The 14,828-nt window shown below is 37.6% G+C and overlaps 3 protein-coding genes across 3 annotated transcripts; 1 reads left to right on the forward strand and 2 right to left on the reverse strand.

Annotated features, from left to right (window-relative positions):
• Positions 1-344: 344 nt before the first annotated feature.
• Positions 345-3,691, reverse strand: LOC114521865 (phosphoenolpyruvate carboxykinase, cytosolic [GTP]-like). The gene is made up of 6 exons (XM_028542434.1): positions 3,334-3,691; positions 2,834-3,018; positions 2,231-2,619; positions 1,740-2,055; positions 965-1,438; positions 345-869 (listed from the first exon to the last, which is right to left on the reverse strand). Exons 1-6 carry the CDS (start codon positions 3,603-3,605, stop codon positions 580-582), a joined length of 1,926 nt encoding a protein of 641 aa, XP_028398235.1. The 5' UTR covers positions 3,606-3,691; the 3' UTR covers positions 345-579.
• A 1,772-nt stretch (positions 3,692-5,463) lies between these two features.
• On the forward strand, positions 5,464-6,747 carry LOC114522022 (dolichol-phosphate mannosyltransferase subunit 3-like). Its single transcript, XM_028542623.1, has 4 exons — positions 5,464-5,628; positions 5,773-5,802; positions 6,072-6,149; positions 6,301-6,747. The coding sequence occupies exons 1-4, from the start codon at positions 5,509-5,511 to the stop codon at positions 6,352-6,354; spliced, it is 282 nt and encodes a 93-aa protein (XP_028398424.1). The 5' UTR covers positions 5,464-5,508; the 3' UTR covers positions 6,355-6,747.
• A 47-nt stretch (positions 6,748-6,794) lies between these two features.
• Positions 6,795-14,811, reverse strand: LOC114522021 (NCK-interacting protein with SH3 domain-like). Its single transcript, XM_028542622.1, has 11 exons — positions 14,793-14,811; positions 14,063-14,308; positions 13,834-13,957; positions 9,136-9,312; positions 8,959-9,045; positions 8,567-8,705; positions 8,043-8,123; positions 7,822-7,956; positions 7,483-7,575; positions 7,228-7,403; positions 6,795-7,120 (listed from the first exon to the last, which is right to left on the reverse strand). Exons 2-11 carry the CDS (start codon positions 14,224-14,226, stop codon positions 6,935-6,937), a joined length of 1,362 nt encoding a protein of 453 aa, XP_028398423.1. The 5' UTR covers positions 14,227-14,308; positions 14,793-14,811; the 3' UTR covers positions 6,795-6,934.
• Between the last annotated feature and the right edge of the window lie 17 nt (positions 14,812-14,828).

Consider the following 14,828-nt stretch of genomic DNA (forward strand, 5'->3'; position numbering starts at 1 on the left):
CATGTTTTTATCCCTATAATCAATTAACGAGTCTAGCGCTCGTCGTAGTTTTAAGTGGCTATATCCTCATGCTAAGTGGGACAAATATCGACAGCTGGCCTTTTCTTTTTCTGTGTTCGCATATTCTCGTACCCAGAGCCCTTCTCAAGACCGCGCGTAAGAAGGGCTCTGGTTACGAGAATGGTGCTCGCATCATAGATTCGAAGTGGTTGGCGAGGCAACTAAGGCAACTTCGTTCACAGGCTTATTTTTGCGAAAGAGACAAGGTTAAAATTCTCCAGCGATATCGCCAAGTTACGAGACATCATTTGTAGGGTTTACACTACTTAAAAAGCACGTCACAATTCGTGTCATTTTAGTTTATTTTGATGAACATATAGATATAAAATGAAACAAAAGTATAAAGCCAGATTTTACACTCCGGCCAAAATGGTCAGCTTTCTATCTTATAGCGACAAGTCTACCTAGTCAAAGTGGTTGGACCTTTAATACTAAATAACTCACGACTAAATAACACAAAAAATTAACAGAATTATTTAGGGTCGATTATGAAGGTAATAATAACGAACATTCATGTCTTTACATAGCATTAGCACGTTCCTCAAGCTGTTTGAGCTGATCCCACATTTCCTGCGGCAAATCTTTGTTTATTTGAACATCAAAGAAATTCTTCAGCTCTTTCACTTCGTTGAGCAAGAACTCCTTGTCAGTGGTCAGCAATTTATCCATGGTTTCCTTGGAAACGCCGATTCCTTGCGTGTTAATGGTTCCAGGCTTTGGAATGTAACCAATGGATTTCTTCTCCGCGATGTCTTCGCCGTCACATCGTTTGAAAATCCACTCCAGCACACGGGAGTTCTCACCAAAACCTGGCAAATTTCAAGCATATTAAAACGATTTTTCCTTCCAGGAAAATCACTTTAAGTCTATTAAACGCACCAACGTATACTAGCGATTAACGTACCTGGCCAAAGGAATTGATCATTTTCCTGACGGAACCAGTTGACATGGAAGATTTTGGGTAGTTTAGCATTTGGTCTTTTCTTCATATCCAACCAATGTTGAATATAGTGACCAATATTGTACCCAAAGAATGGCCGCATTGCAAATGGATCATGCATGACAGCACGGCCCTTGTGCTCAGCGGCAGCAGTTGCTTCTGACTTGACGCATGCGCCAAGGAAAACACCATGTTCCCAATCAAAGGATTCATAGATCAACGGTACACCGTCTGGACGACGACCTCCAAAGAGAATGGCTTCAATTGGGACACCAGCAGGCTTCTCCCAGTCCGGGTCAATGATGGGACATTGGGAGACTGGAGCACAGAAACGAGAATTAGGATGAGCTGCTTTCTTTCCAGAACCTTTCTCCCATTTCTCGCCAAGCCAATCCGTGATTGTTAGTTTGTCAATATCAGGGAACTCTTCTTCAAGACCTATTATTTGAGATCACAATATCATCAAACATAAGCTCATCTCCACCATCAGTCCTCGGCTATTTCTAACCGCTCCTTATCCGGTCTTCCAAGTATGTAAAAAGATCTTCATAAGAATGTGAAGCGCGGAAAGTTTGATGTTACACGAAGTTTGATTGGTTCCTTAGTTTTACGGAGCCAATTATCAATCCTTGTGTAACAACAGGTTTCCCGCGTAAATGAAAAAGGGAATTAATGACATCAACAACATTAATATTTTCTTGTCTTCTGAATATTTAATGAAAACTAGCATCATGCATACCTTCCCAATAATAGCGGCCATCGTCAGTCTCAGCAATGTTTGTGAAAATTGTATTTGACTGAATAGCTTTCAAAGCATTTGGATTGGTCTTATGTGAAGTACCAGGGGCCACTCCAAAGAAACCTGCCTCAGGGTTGATACCCCTTAGATGACCCTTGTCATCATATCTCATCCATGCAATATCATCTCCAACACACTCGTATTTCCAGCCAGGGAGGGAAGGAGTCATCATGGCCAGGTTTGTCTTGCCACAGCAACTTGGAAATGCAGCTGCAATGTATTTCTTCTTGCCTTCAGGGTTGGTTATACCAAGAATCTATATGACAGATTTCAATTGGTTTAACTTTAATATATACTTTTACAAATCTGACCACAACTGGAACCTATGATGCCACACAAAACCTGAACATTTAACATCTATTTTGGGGCATCAGGCTACATTTGCAAGCTGTAAGCAAGTTGCACACCCAAATTCTAGTTAAAATGCCTACCAACATATGCTCAGCCAACCATCCTTCATCTCTTGCAATCACTGAAGCAATTCTCAAAGCAAAACATTTCTTTCCAAGAAGGGAGTTTCCACCATAACCACTTCCAAATGAGATGATTTTACGATCAACCGGAATATGGGTGATCATAGTTTGGTCAGGATTACATGGCCAATGATACTCACTTGGAGGGGCAGGGAGGGGGACACCTTCAGAATGGAGGCACCGCACAAAGGTATCATTTCCAAGCCGTTTGAGGACAGCTGCCCCCATGCGGGTCATGATCCTCATGCATACAGCAACATATGCAGAGTCAGTCAACTCAATGCCAACCTTGGAAAGAGGGGAGGAAAGTGGACCCATGCAGAAAGGAACAACATACATTGTTCGACCTAAAAAATTGTGGCAATGTTTGTAAAAACTACACACTGAGTCTTCTACACAAATATAATAATGTAGATTATTGTAAAAATCGACATACATGAAAGTTACTTTGTGAAAATATAAATCTACAAAACTATAAACAAAATTATAATTTGCATCTAATACTATTTTCGAAATACATATAGCAAAAACATTTATCACTTTTTCCAGAAATTGTCTTACCTGACATGCATTTAGGTAGCCGTTTGCTCATTTCTTCTTTCAATTTCTCAGGAGAGATCCACTGACCAACCCTTCCTTTAGCATCACCTTTTGGTGTTGGGATGGTGTCTCCTTTATTCTCAGTACAGATAAAAGTCTTGGATTCTACCCGAGCAACATCATGTGGGTCAGTCCGTGCTAACCAACTAAATAAACAAAATATTTCATCATTGGGAATTTTCATACGATATGCTGTAATAGGCTAATAGCTATAGCATTAACACATAAATGGCCAATCCAGGATAGAAATAATAAAATATTAAAAGTAATCTAATTAATTCGGTAAAAAATAGACTATCTATGGATAAAAAATCTTAAGAATCACAACAAAAATTTTTTCACTAGATAAAGAAGTAGTCGTGGTAGTCAGAATGCAGCATTTAAAATGTAATATGTAAAGCGCGGTAATATTGGTTACAAATTCTGAAATTCAAAGATATTTTGAAATATTTATTACTTGCCTATTTCTATAAGCTGTTAAAGGCTTTATCACATCTTCTTCGTGCAGCATTTTGAGCAAACTTTCGTTTTCTTCGTCGCTTCCATCGCAAACATAAAGTTTTGCTGGAGTGCATAAATCTGCACATTCTATTACAAATTGCCTGACCTTCGGAGCGAGAGCATCCAAACTTCCTTTGGTAATCTCGATATTTTCATTCAATTTTATATTGCTGAGGTCCCGAGGAGGCCTACCTGCTTCGATTTCAAGAAAAGCTAATTCTGGTTGTGCCATCGTTGGGAAGTCTTCTTGCAATGAACTGTTGATAATTTACCGGTGCTTTTATATGCAGTCCAAGCTCGTGAGATGTTGCACGACTTCGATCCTTTCAATGTTGAGAGGGAAATTGACTAATTGAGGAAAGATGTCGTGTTGAAATGGAAGTAAAAGTAATAACAATTGATATTTTTACGCATTTTTACGACAGAAATGAATAGAAATGTCAAGTTTATATGTTTGAATGTTGATTTTAGGTCTGTGTTGCATATACATATTTAATTTACTACTTCTCTAGTTTAGTACATGTTGATGATCAGATGATGCATTGCCGCATGCTATTAGGCATGCATTTAATAAAGTGTGGTTATTAATTAAGAACGATAACAAATTACTTGCACCAGCACTTAAGAAAAGGTTACTTTTTGTTATTTTGCGAATAAAAATATATTTAACGCTTATCAAGGTAACGAAACTTTCTCAATTTTACAAAAAAAGTTTGAGAAAATTTTGGAAAATAGTATTGATATTTTCTGTATCAAAGCGGAAACATCCTGCGGTAATTTTGAGACCTGATAATTTTGAGAATTTTGTAATCGATTTAATCGAAACCTGATAATTTTATGCAAGATAGTATCTTTTTACCGTATTATGTCAAAAATAATGTACATTTTACTCTGACAACATTTTTATATTCAACCAAAAGACATCTATTTATCTCCGTCAACTTCCGACTTCAAAGGGTGCATGACAAACGCCACGTCCTTTTTTTTTCAAGCAGGTGGGAGTCGATGGGAGTATCCCTATTTGCTGAGGTCTGCTTAAAATGCCGTGCTTCTCAAGTGCCGAAAGTATTAAAAACAATAGATAATCCGATGTCTTATTTCCTCTTAGTGGTAATACTACCAGACGTAAATTCGTCTGCGCGCTGTCTAGATTTTGCTCGCTTTGAAACGACGAAACGGAAGTCTGTCCGTGACTTGAATAGAGATTAAAATCTACGTGAAACTCTATTGTTTCTATTTTGGTTTCGCTTAAAGGAAACTTCCAACCACACGCAAGAGAAAAAATATTCTCACAAACGGTTGGCGGACTTGACGCGATTTGTCAATGTGTGCGTTAAGTGATATAGTGATACTGATCACGTCTGAATAACAAAGCCCCTGATCGAAGCCGGAACACGAATATTACAAAGGAATTGGCGTCTTCAGATTTCAATAACTTTCATTAAAATGATCATACTTATATCAACTAAAAAAGAGACTTGAAACGAGAAAACTTGCAATCTCGAAACCAGAGCCCGCAAAACTTGCTCTTAGGGGACTTGCTCTTCTGGCAAAGATTTTTTTATGGGAAACGTTAAATTGTAGAAACACTCAGATACATAATTAAGACATTCAATCAATCAAGTCTGTTTAGATTCCAAAAATAACGAGGCCAATGACAAGTTGCATCGGTTGGCTTCTCCAAAACCAAGTGAATAATCGCGCATTTCTTTTGGATAAGAAATGACAAGTGACAACACGTTGCAAAGTGTCGAGGCAAGTGTCTTTTCTAATCCGCGGTACTAAATAGTATTAATGTTAATATCTTATATCAAGTATTGCGCGATACGTGAATGGGTGCATGCGACGGTGCATGCCGCAATGAATTGACAATGAAATATTGTTAAACCAAAAAGTAGGGATATATCCTTACTGTTACTGATTGTCAGAAACTTAACTATTTTGTATAAATGTTCATAGCACAAAGGAACATATCAAATCATCAATCATGTCCCCGTAATAAATTTAAGTTTAAAGCTATCAAAATGAATCAAAATGTACAAAGAAAAAATATCGCGGGCGCGAATGCTTACTTCCTGTTCAATGTTCGTATTTTGTATTTTTGTACATAATTTGCAATTTTACTATTTTGCAAAATGACAAAGTTGCTGCAATGGGTTTGTGTTTTGGGGCTGATATTTACGATATGGATTACTTTATTGATGGATATACTCCCTTTTCCAATAAGCAAAGAAATTAAAGACGTACTATTACCGGTATGGCTATTAAAACGAGCATTTCATATGAAAGTAATCAATTACGTACAAACTATAATATGTAATTATCAACGTGGCATGCACACAAATTTAGTAGTTTTGTTAGATATTGTCCATTATTTAAAGTTTTTCTTTTCCTTCTAGTTTCCCCTCTACATGGTCATAGTTTTTGGGGTAAGTTTTGATCTTTAGATGTGGTTGAGACTTGATCTTTATAGTTGTGTTCCATGTGGAAGAGGATATATACAGTGATGCAAAGACCACAGTAACCGTGCATATACCTATTCCTTAGTGTAGAAGTTTGGTTAACATCTAATTTCATTTATGAGCTTTGATAAAAGAAGCATTTTTGCACCAAGTGTATTTCTTCTTCCCTTTGCAAATTAAGGTACCCTATTTGGTTCAGGCTATGTTTATTAATGGTGGCTTTTCATCTTATTCAGTGCTACTCTTTGGTAGTAATTGGCTATAGGGTAATAACTTTCAATGACTGTGAAGATGCTGCTGACTCACTAAGAAAGGTACAAATCCATGAAATACCATTACTTCAAGACTCTTGTTTAATTTTTTTGCATTTCCAATGGATGGCTTGATTGAAAGCTAAAAGTAATATGTGTCTAAAAAAGTTATGTCTTCATTGCAAACTTGTATAAATACTGCACAATGTTATAGGAAATCCAAGAAGCAAGAAAAGACTTATCAAGAAGAGGCTTTAAGTTTGATTAGATCTTTTAAACTTCATCAAATGCATAGTGAATATTTAAAACTGTCAGCATGATGATGTATCATCAACTACAAAAATTCATCAACATTTAAACCAAACCAGGCCAACAGATTATACACGTGTAAATATAACTTTACACAGATTTTAGAACGACACTCACATGGAAATCTATATGAATAAAGAGTTATTTATCACAAAAAATGAAAACAAAATTAAGCATTCCTAGGTTGTACTTCTTGTTCCATGGCTGTAGCTGGTGAGAAGATGTGACATGTATTTTTGAGCAACATGTGTTATGATTTGTACTTTAGAATATCATTTAGAATATATTAGGCACAGACATAGTAATACCCTATCCCTCAGGCTAGTTTGAACCTGTGGTCTTGTCTAAGCTATGGTCATTTGTGAGAGGATTTATTGTGAAATTTCTTGTTTGGTTTAACCAAAATTATAATGAAAAATCTCTGCTTTTCTGTTCAAATATTTCAATTCTTTATATCATATTTATATATCCTTGGTTTATAGAATTCATCTGAATCTGTGTTTATACTTCATAGAACACCTGAATAATTGGTTCTGACATTAAAAGATTCCTGAGAAGCTTTTAAATATTTCATTTACAATAAGTTGATCTTTTTTTACATCAGGTCCTTCTTCCTCATTTATTCTGTGCAGACAAATACCAAGCTCGTTATGTCGATGTCTGTATTCCGAGTAATTGGTGGTCATTAAAATGCAGTGCAATAAGGATAGATACTCCGTTCTCCACTACAAAAATTTGGAAAAATTTTAATTGCAAACTTGTTTCATGTCTCATGCTCGTGTTTCATGTGTTTCATCGTGTTTCATGCCTTTCAAAAACGAAATATACACACCTCGTCACCTGGAGAAAGGTCCGACACCTGACGTAAAACGATGTCAATTAAAACCATCAAATCATTGGTGAAAAATAATCCAGACGTTTTCTCGCTCGAAAAAATATCTTCGTAGAGTTTTAAGAGCGAATCCGGACAGCGATTGTCGAAGTAACCAAATATGTTTATGGGATCATCTGTGAAATGATTAATGTAGACGAAGGTTAGGAAAGGTACAAAGTGTCTGGTGGTAAAGTGATAAATAAAGCTTGTTACCTCCTCTATTTACAAGTAACATGAGCTTCTCTGTAAATATTTTAGACGTTGTTCTGTGAGATAATACTTCCATCACAATGTTCTTCTCTACATCTGAAGTCAGGGGCATATTTTTAGATTAAAATAAAGAACATTGGGTCGGGTAAAATGTCCTCTTCCCTTCGTGTATGTCTTGTGGATTTTTCCAATCTTTTTTAGATTAACAGAAATTTTCATAAAAATTCTTTTGCTAAGACTGGTTGACAATCGCGGATTCTCACTAGAAGCAGTTCTATTCTGAATTCTGATTTCCATATGAGTTAATTTGATTTGAGCTGAATGTCACAATAAAATATTCACCTTGAAAATGTAGATTGAAGGACAGAATTAACGTCACGAAAGCATTTACCACAGTTTCTTCGTCGTCGTCTGTATTTACTGGTGGATCTTCCACGGTGTTCACCAAATATTCCACGAACTGTTTGTTTAAATATTCTGTGATTACATTAATTGCAAGTCAGAAATGGAATGAGCGATGTTGATTAGGTGATCAATTAGAGAACCATTACTTAATTAATTACCATAATGTTGATACGGTATGGCTTCACCAGTTGAGAATATCATTGTACATAGTCTGGCCGAATTCACTAACTTTTCAAGATCTGGAAAAGAAGGAGATAGCTGAAGCTTCACTTAAGCGTTTTCAAAATAATGATTGCAACGTGGAATGTCAAAAATGCATTTTCGGTTTCTCATCTTGATCTGCCGTTGTGATACGGCAAACAGTAGGGAGATTTAACATGAGGGCGTAAACGTCAAAGACGACGTGAAAATGGCAAATAAATGGCGTGGCGTGTCCATATATAGATGCGTCACGCCATTTATTCGCCATTTTAACGTCCTCTTTTGACGTCCACGTCCTCATGCTAAATCTCCCCAGTACCAGACCCCAAACAACGTCAAAGAGTTTTTTTAAAGTTTTTCACTCTAAGTTAACAAGAGATTCTACACAATCACGCGAGAAAATTATACAGATGTTATGAGAGATCCACCCATTCTTGAATACGGGGACTGAGATTTCTGTAACTTATATTTCAGAGCTTACTTTTAATATCAGTTTGCATATCCCTCGCGAGTTCAACAGGGAGAATGGTGCAGAGCAACTGTGAGATGACATCTGGTCCAAGACTGCAACATCCCGAAAATACTTGCAGCAAAATATGGCGTATTGATGCCCTGGTTTCCTCGAGAAATAAACAGAAAGATAAGAAATACCACGGAGACTAAATTTCCTGAATCTGGGGATTATGACTCCTTTAACAAAGTTTAATCCGCTAATTCAACCCAGGCCGTACGTGGTTAAACTAACTAATCTAATCCTGTACATTAAATTTTAAGCACTCAACAAGATTTAAGCCGCATTAACCCAGGATTAGGATTAGTTGTTTAACTTGTTTTTGATTAGAACTTTCGCAGTAATTTGCTTTAGTAACCTACCATTTGATAGTACTCGACCAAAGCATTCAGACCATCATACGAGTCTTGGCGAATCACAGCCAAACACACAAGTTTGTTAGCACCTTCCTAAATAAAAGCAAGGATAAATTAATGCTTGGCGTTTCTAGGATGAAGACGATAAACCATGTCAGGTTTTTGCCGCCATCATGCACTCACCAGTATCGACAGAACATCTTTTAAGCATTTTATAATGACAGCTTCGTCTTCATGCACTGCCCAGCTGCGTTGTTGCGAGTCGTCTTTACATTTGACGAGTTCTTGCACCAGAGCGTGCAGACATTTGCCATCATGAGTTGATAATAGTTCTTCGTCGGACACCTCAGATGAATTTTCCTGAAGAAATATTGTCCAGAGTCAGAGTGAGCTGTGTTAGTCGAAATGAAATATAACAGCTCAAATTTAGACATATCGATGTTTTAAAAGATCATCATTCAAGAATTTTAAATTTCGGATTGTGATAAACGCGGAATTTCTAGTGTTACAAGAAGTTTGATTGTCTCGTTAGTTTTGCGGAGTCAAAAAAAATTATTGTAACAATAGACTTTTGAGAAAGGTCAATTGAGCTCTTTTCTCAGTGCTATATACAAAGTTACAATTAAATAACTAATAATAATAATAATTATAATTATATAATAATAATAATAATATATAATATATATATTATAATAATATATATATATATATAATAATATATATAATAATATATATTATATATTAATAATAATAATAATTATTTGTTTGGTTAGCGCGTGCTCGCGTGCATGCGGAAGCAAATTTATCGCTCCGTGTTTTGGTCAAGAAAAAACGTTAACATCCGCGCAGTGAATACTACATTTGCACATGGTTGCAGATAAATATCCTGTCGACATCTATCTGCACTTTGTTTGTCATTTTTGGTGATTTTGTGCGTAAATTTTGGATTAATTCTTTGGTTAATCGTTATTTCCGAAGACATTTTAGCATCGTTGTTTGTACGCGAGCTTGTTATCGCGTGCGCTGTTGGTTGACGCGAGAGTGCAACTGTCAATCAACGTCAAATTTGTTACGTGCGCAATTTGGAACTTGAAAAGATCAATTAGAACATTAATTTACTTTGTTGTGGGAAATTTTATTCATATGGCATCGATAAGTAGAAGCAAATGGAACATTAACTTGGTACTGTTTCTCTATCTGTTCGTGTTAACTGTTGGTTTGCATTGTCTTGTGAACTGCGCTCCAAATGGGATTTCTAATACTAAGCTGTTATTTGTGGATATCAACGTTTCTTTGGTGGTAAACATTCGCTCGTTTAAAACAAAAAAGAAGTCCTCTGAGTCAAATCTGTTAACACTGCAAGAAAAATTGGCTGTTGGTGCCCGGATTTTTCATTACATGTTAATCTCGGCTCTAATTATTGTTCTATCCGGTGATGTGGAATCAAATCCTGGTCCAGTTTCAGAAGGATCTTTGAGAACGAACCATGTATTGAACTGCGGTCTCCTCAACACAAGGTCCATTTGCAACAAACTTCAAATGTTAAACCAATTGGTATTTTTAAACGATTTCGACGTTTTTGCAGTTACTGAAACGTGGCTTGGATCTCATATTCATGATAGCGAATTGTTCTCAGATTTACCTTACACGTGTTACCGCAGAGACAGGGATGATGGGCGCAGAGCCGGTGGTGTACTACTTGCTGTCAAATCCAATCTCATTTCTCATCGTCGGGTAGACCTCGAAGAAGATCTCGAAATGATTGTTGTGGAAATTGTTTCTCATGATGCACCCAACGTTCTTTTTGCCAATTTCTATAGGCCTCCAGATTGCTCCAGGAACTTTGTTGAGAAATTTGCATCTTTCCTAAATAAATCCAACATCGCTAATTCTAGTAAGAAGCTCATCATTGTAGGTGACTTTAACTTTCCCAAAATCAACTGGACAGCTCCATGTTTTACGACCGATACCAGCGACGAATTCATTTTCTGTGAAAAACTCCACGATTATTACTTGATGCAAATGGTTACATCTCCTACGAGACTTACGTCCAGTTCCTCAACTATCCTTGACCTAATTATCACGAACTTCCCGGAACATGTTCAAAACCTACAAATCTTATCTTCAAATGAAAGTCAATTTCAAACAGATCACTCGTTACTGGTATTTGATGTTACTATAAAACCAAAACATCTACCTAAGTCATCACATATGGTCTTTGACTACAGAAACGCTGATTTCGTGGGTCTAAGAAACTCGTTAAGAAACACTGATTTTGAGATTCCAGATGACAACTGTTCGGATATGAATCAGGTCTGGCAACATTGGTGTGATTGGTTTGGTTCGGCAGTTAATCTTCACGTGCCAAAGAGAAAGGTCCGCAGTGGTAGTCCACCGTGGGTAGATGGTGAGGTTATGTACTTGTTGCATCAGAAGAATTCAGCTAGGCGTAAAGCCTTATCTCGTGGCATGAACGTCAACAGCCTTGCTTGGGAAAAATATCGTAGCCTTCGTCGTCGCCTGAAGTCAACAATCAGAACGAAGCACAGGATCTACATTAACTCTTTACAATCCTCTTTGAAAGACAATCCTAAACGCTTCTGGTCCTACTTGAAATCACGTACTAAATCAGGATCCATTCCGAACATTGTGAAACATAATGATACGCATTATCAAAAACCTAGAAACAAAGCTCAAGCATTTAATGACTACTTCTTCTCCTCGTTTACGTCCACTAATCCAGATGAACTATCTCTTCCTGATGTCAATGTTGATTCTAGTGCTTCACCTCCACTGGACAAGATCACCGTCTCTGTTGAAGAAGTGACCACCATTCTTTACCAACTTGATCCAAACAAGGCACATGGACCTGATGGCATTCCAGCAAGGCTGTTAAAAGAGTGCGCATATGAGATTGCTCCTTCTCTGTGTTCTATTTTCAATCGCTCATTACAATCAGGTTGTCTACCGTCGCAATGGAAGCTCGCCCATGTGGTGCCGGTGTTCAAGAAAGGTAACAAGGAGATCATTTCCAACTATCGTCCAATATCTTTGTTGTGTATTATTAGCAAAGTACTCGAACGTTGCATCTTAACGAGACTGATTTCCCACATGGCGCCGCAGCTACACGACGCTCAGCATGGCTTCCTGCGTGGCCGCTCAACTGTGACCCAACTCCTTTGCTTCCTCCATGAACTTGGTAGTGCGCTTGATAAAGGTTTGCAAACTGATGTTGTATATCTTGACTTCAGTAAAGCTTTCGATAGCGTCAACCACATACTACTGGTCCATAAACTTAAATCTTATGGCATTGGTGGAAGCCTCCTTTGTTGGTTCTCTGACTATCTGTCCAGCCGTACCCAGAGAACTATAGTGGACGGCCACATTTCTGATTCCTGTGCCGTTTTATCTGGTGTACCGCAGGGTTCGATCCTTGGTCCACTTCTCTTCGTAATTTATGTTAATGATCTTCCATCAGTACCAATCAATAATTCCTCGCTATTTCTATATGCTGATGACACAAAGTGCTCCCATACCATACGTGATTGTAGTGATGCTATCTCTCTTCAAACTAACCTGGATCATCTCTACAACTGGACTCAGACATGGAAACTAAGGTTCAACGAGTTGAAGTGTGAAACGCTGACTATCTCCAGGAAGAGAACTCCAGTGTGCCTTGGTTATAAAGTAGGTAGCAATGCAATAAAATCCACCACCAGCCAGAAGGATCTTGGCGTCCTGGTGACGTCTGACCTAAAGTGGAATCTGCATACATCGGCAGCGGTTGGAAAGGCTTATAGGATGCTCGGATTGTTGAAAAGAAATACACAGTCCTTTAGTGAAGAATCCAAAAGATTGCTTTACTTGACTTTTGTGCGTCCTCACATCGACTACGCTAGTGAAGTATGGTCTGGACAGGGTATACACCAGATGAGGAACATTGAAGGAGTTCAACGACGGGCTACCTCTTACATCCTCGGCACACCAAGGTTCTCTGTCCCATACAATGAACGTTTGATTCGAACAAATTTACTTCCAATATCCTACTGGCATGAAATCAAGGATCTACTGTTTCTTCACGCATGTACCTATGGAAAATACAACATTGATCTCGACCGCTATCTTCCTACTCTTCCAGTAAACAACCTCAGAAATTCCTGTCGGCTTAATCTCCAAGTTCCCCGATCTAGAACCAAATGTTTCCAAAATAGTTACTTCATTCGCTCTGCAAGACTCTGGAATAGCTTGCCAAATCACCTGAAGCAAGTTCCTGTATATAACGCCTTCAAAAGAATGCTTAAGTCCACCTACAATACCGCTCTCCAAGACATCTACAACATTGAAGTTATTTCAACCTGGCGCTCTATATGTCTACGTTGCAACTCATTAAGATCTTTCTTTCAACCCTGGAACCAATCACATTGTTGCTAAAGCTGAACTCTGTGTCGCTCGTTTGTCTGTTCGTTTATCTGTTCGTCCGTCCGTTACATGTCTGTGACGTCAGTGTGTTATAAGGGTTAGTGACCTTAGTTAGGGTATTATAACCCTGTTGTCACTAGCCTGTGTATATCTGCCAACATGTATACGCAAAATTTACTAAATAAATACGTGGATTGTGCTCAGCTGGTGGTTATACATTACTTGTATCCCACCACGCAAAAATGGAACATGCAGTGCAAATTTCCCAAAGTGAAAACACGTCCTCTACGACCCACCCCATAGTTTCAAAATTCAATTTTGACAGCAATAACTGTTCTAAAATGTTGACGTCGTCGTGTCGAAGCTTGTTTCCAGAAATTGCCAACTGGACAGAAGACATGAATAACATGATCAGCCTCCCTTTTAATCTACTCTATAGGAGTGGGGAATATCAGGACTTACCTGAGAGTAATAGAGAGATTCTAAGATATAATCAGCTTCATTAGAGATTGTTGGAACTCTGTGACGCAGATGCATAAGAACTGTCTCCACTGCTGTGATACTTTTTGCATGAGTAAGGCCTGTACTGGAAATCATTTCAATAATAATCCATTTGGTTATTATATAAGTACACATGCACTGCAGATATATTCTGTATCTATTCCTGTATGTTGTTCATTTATTTAAATACCTTATTCGAATCTGTTCAACAAGTTCACTTCCAATTGTTGAAGGAATGTTACTTTCGTTTGGTGGTTCTGGAGCCCTTCTCTTTTTATTACCCCCAGGAGGTTCAGGGGCAGGTCTGTTTGGTTGCAAGGGAATGTTGTACTCTGATGAGTACGCTGCTCCCATTTTTGATGACTGTTTGTTGGTTGATGGCTTTTTCTCCTTAAGTTGCTTTGAGAGAACTTCTCTGCGATGTTCAATTAATTTCCTGTTGGTAAAGATTGAATGTTAGGTGATCTATTAATGTTCAATTGCTTATTTATTATTTACAGATTCAAAAGAAATATTTTCCCAGGAGCTAGTCTACTATAAATGAAGTGCTTCCATAAAAATGAAGATATTGGAGTATGAAGATACTGTCCACTAATCTTATGCTACCATCGTTATCATCTAAGCGTGTACACATGATCACAAAACATGTTTTAATTAGCATCAAATGTGGTATAACAACTGCCTAAAATAGACAAAACACTTCTTGACATTTTAACCTAGAGATAGTCAGTAAATTTAAAAGAATTTATATGTAGTTTAGAATAGAAATTATAGGTAATTTCTTCCAAATTTATTGACTGAATTTCTTGAAACAAGTTTTCTTTACTGCCCAAATGTTACAACTTTGAATCTAAATAAAACATGTTTTACGATCACATGTATACGCTTAGATGATAACAATGGTAATAAATGTACTCAACAGTTAACTCCTTTGGGCGCCCAAGATCCACCCACTT

This window comes from Dendronephthya gigantea, unplaced genomic scaffold (assembly GCF_004324835.1).
Source record: "Dendronephthya gigantea isolate DGI-Jeju-01 unplaced genomic scaffold, DenGig_1.0 000021F, whole genome shotgun sequence".
In the NCBI taxonomy this organism is placed as follows: Eukaryota; Metazoa; Cnidaria; class Anthozoa; order Malacalcyonacea; family Nephtheidae; genus Dendronephthya; species Dendronephthya gigantea.

Bases quoted from the DNA above. Each gene is read 5' to 3' on its own strand.
- LOC114522021 (XM_028542622.1), bottom strand. From the start codon at position 14,226: ATGGGAGCAGCGTACTCATCAGAGTACAACATTCCCTTGCAACCAAAC. The intron at 9,046-9,135 runs GTGAGTGCATGA...GCTTTTATTTAG, and splicing joins AAGATGTTCTGTCGATACTG to GAAGGTGCTAACAAACTTGT. The intron at 7,576-7,821 runs GTGAATATTTTA...CCCTGACTTCAG, and splicing joins CTTCAATCTACATTTTCAAG to ATGTAGAGAAGAACATTGTG.
- LOC114521865 (XM_028542434.1), bottom strand. From the start codon at position 3,605: ATGGCACAACCAGAATTAGCTTTTCTTGAAATCGAAGCAGGTAGGCCT. The intron at 3,019-3,333 runs GCAAGTAATAAA...TTGTTTATTTAG, and splicing joins TTAACAGCTTATAGAAATAG to TTGGTTAGCACGGACTGACC. The intron at 870-964 runs GTACGTTAATCG...GAAATTTGCCAG, and splicing joins TGATCAATTCCTTTGGCCAG to GTTTTGGTGAGAACTCCCGT.
- LOC114522022 (XM_028542623.1), top strand. From the start codon at position 5,509: ATGACAAAGTTGCTGCAATGGGTTTGTGTTTTGGGGCTGATATTTACG. The intron at 5,803-6,071 runs GTAAGTTTTGAT...CATCTTATTCAG, and splicing joins ACATGGTCATAGTTTTTGGG to TGCTACTCTTTGGTAGTAAT. The intron at 6,150-6,300 runs GTACAAATCCAT...ACAATGTTATAG, and splicing joins CTGCTGACTCACTAAGAAAG to GAAATCCAAGAAGCAAGAAA.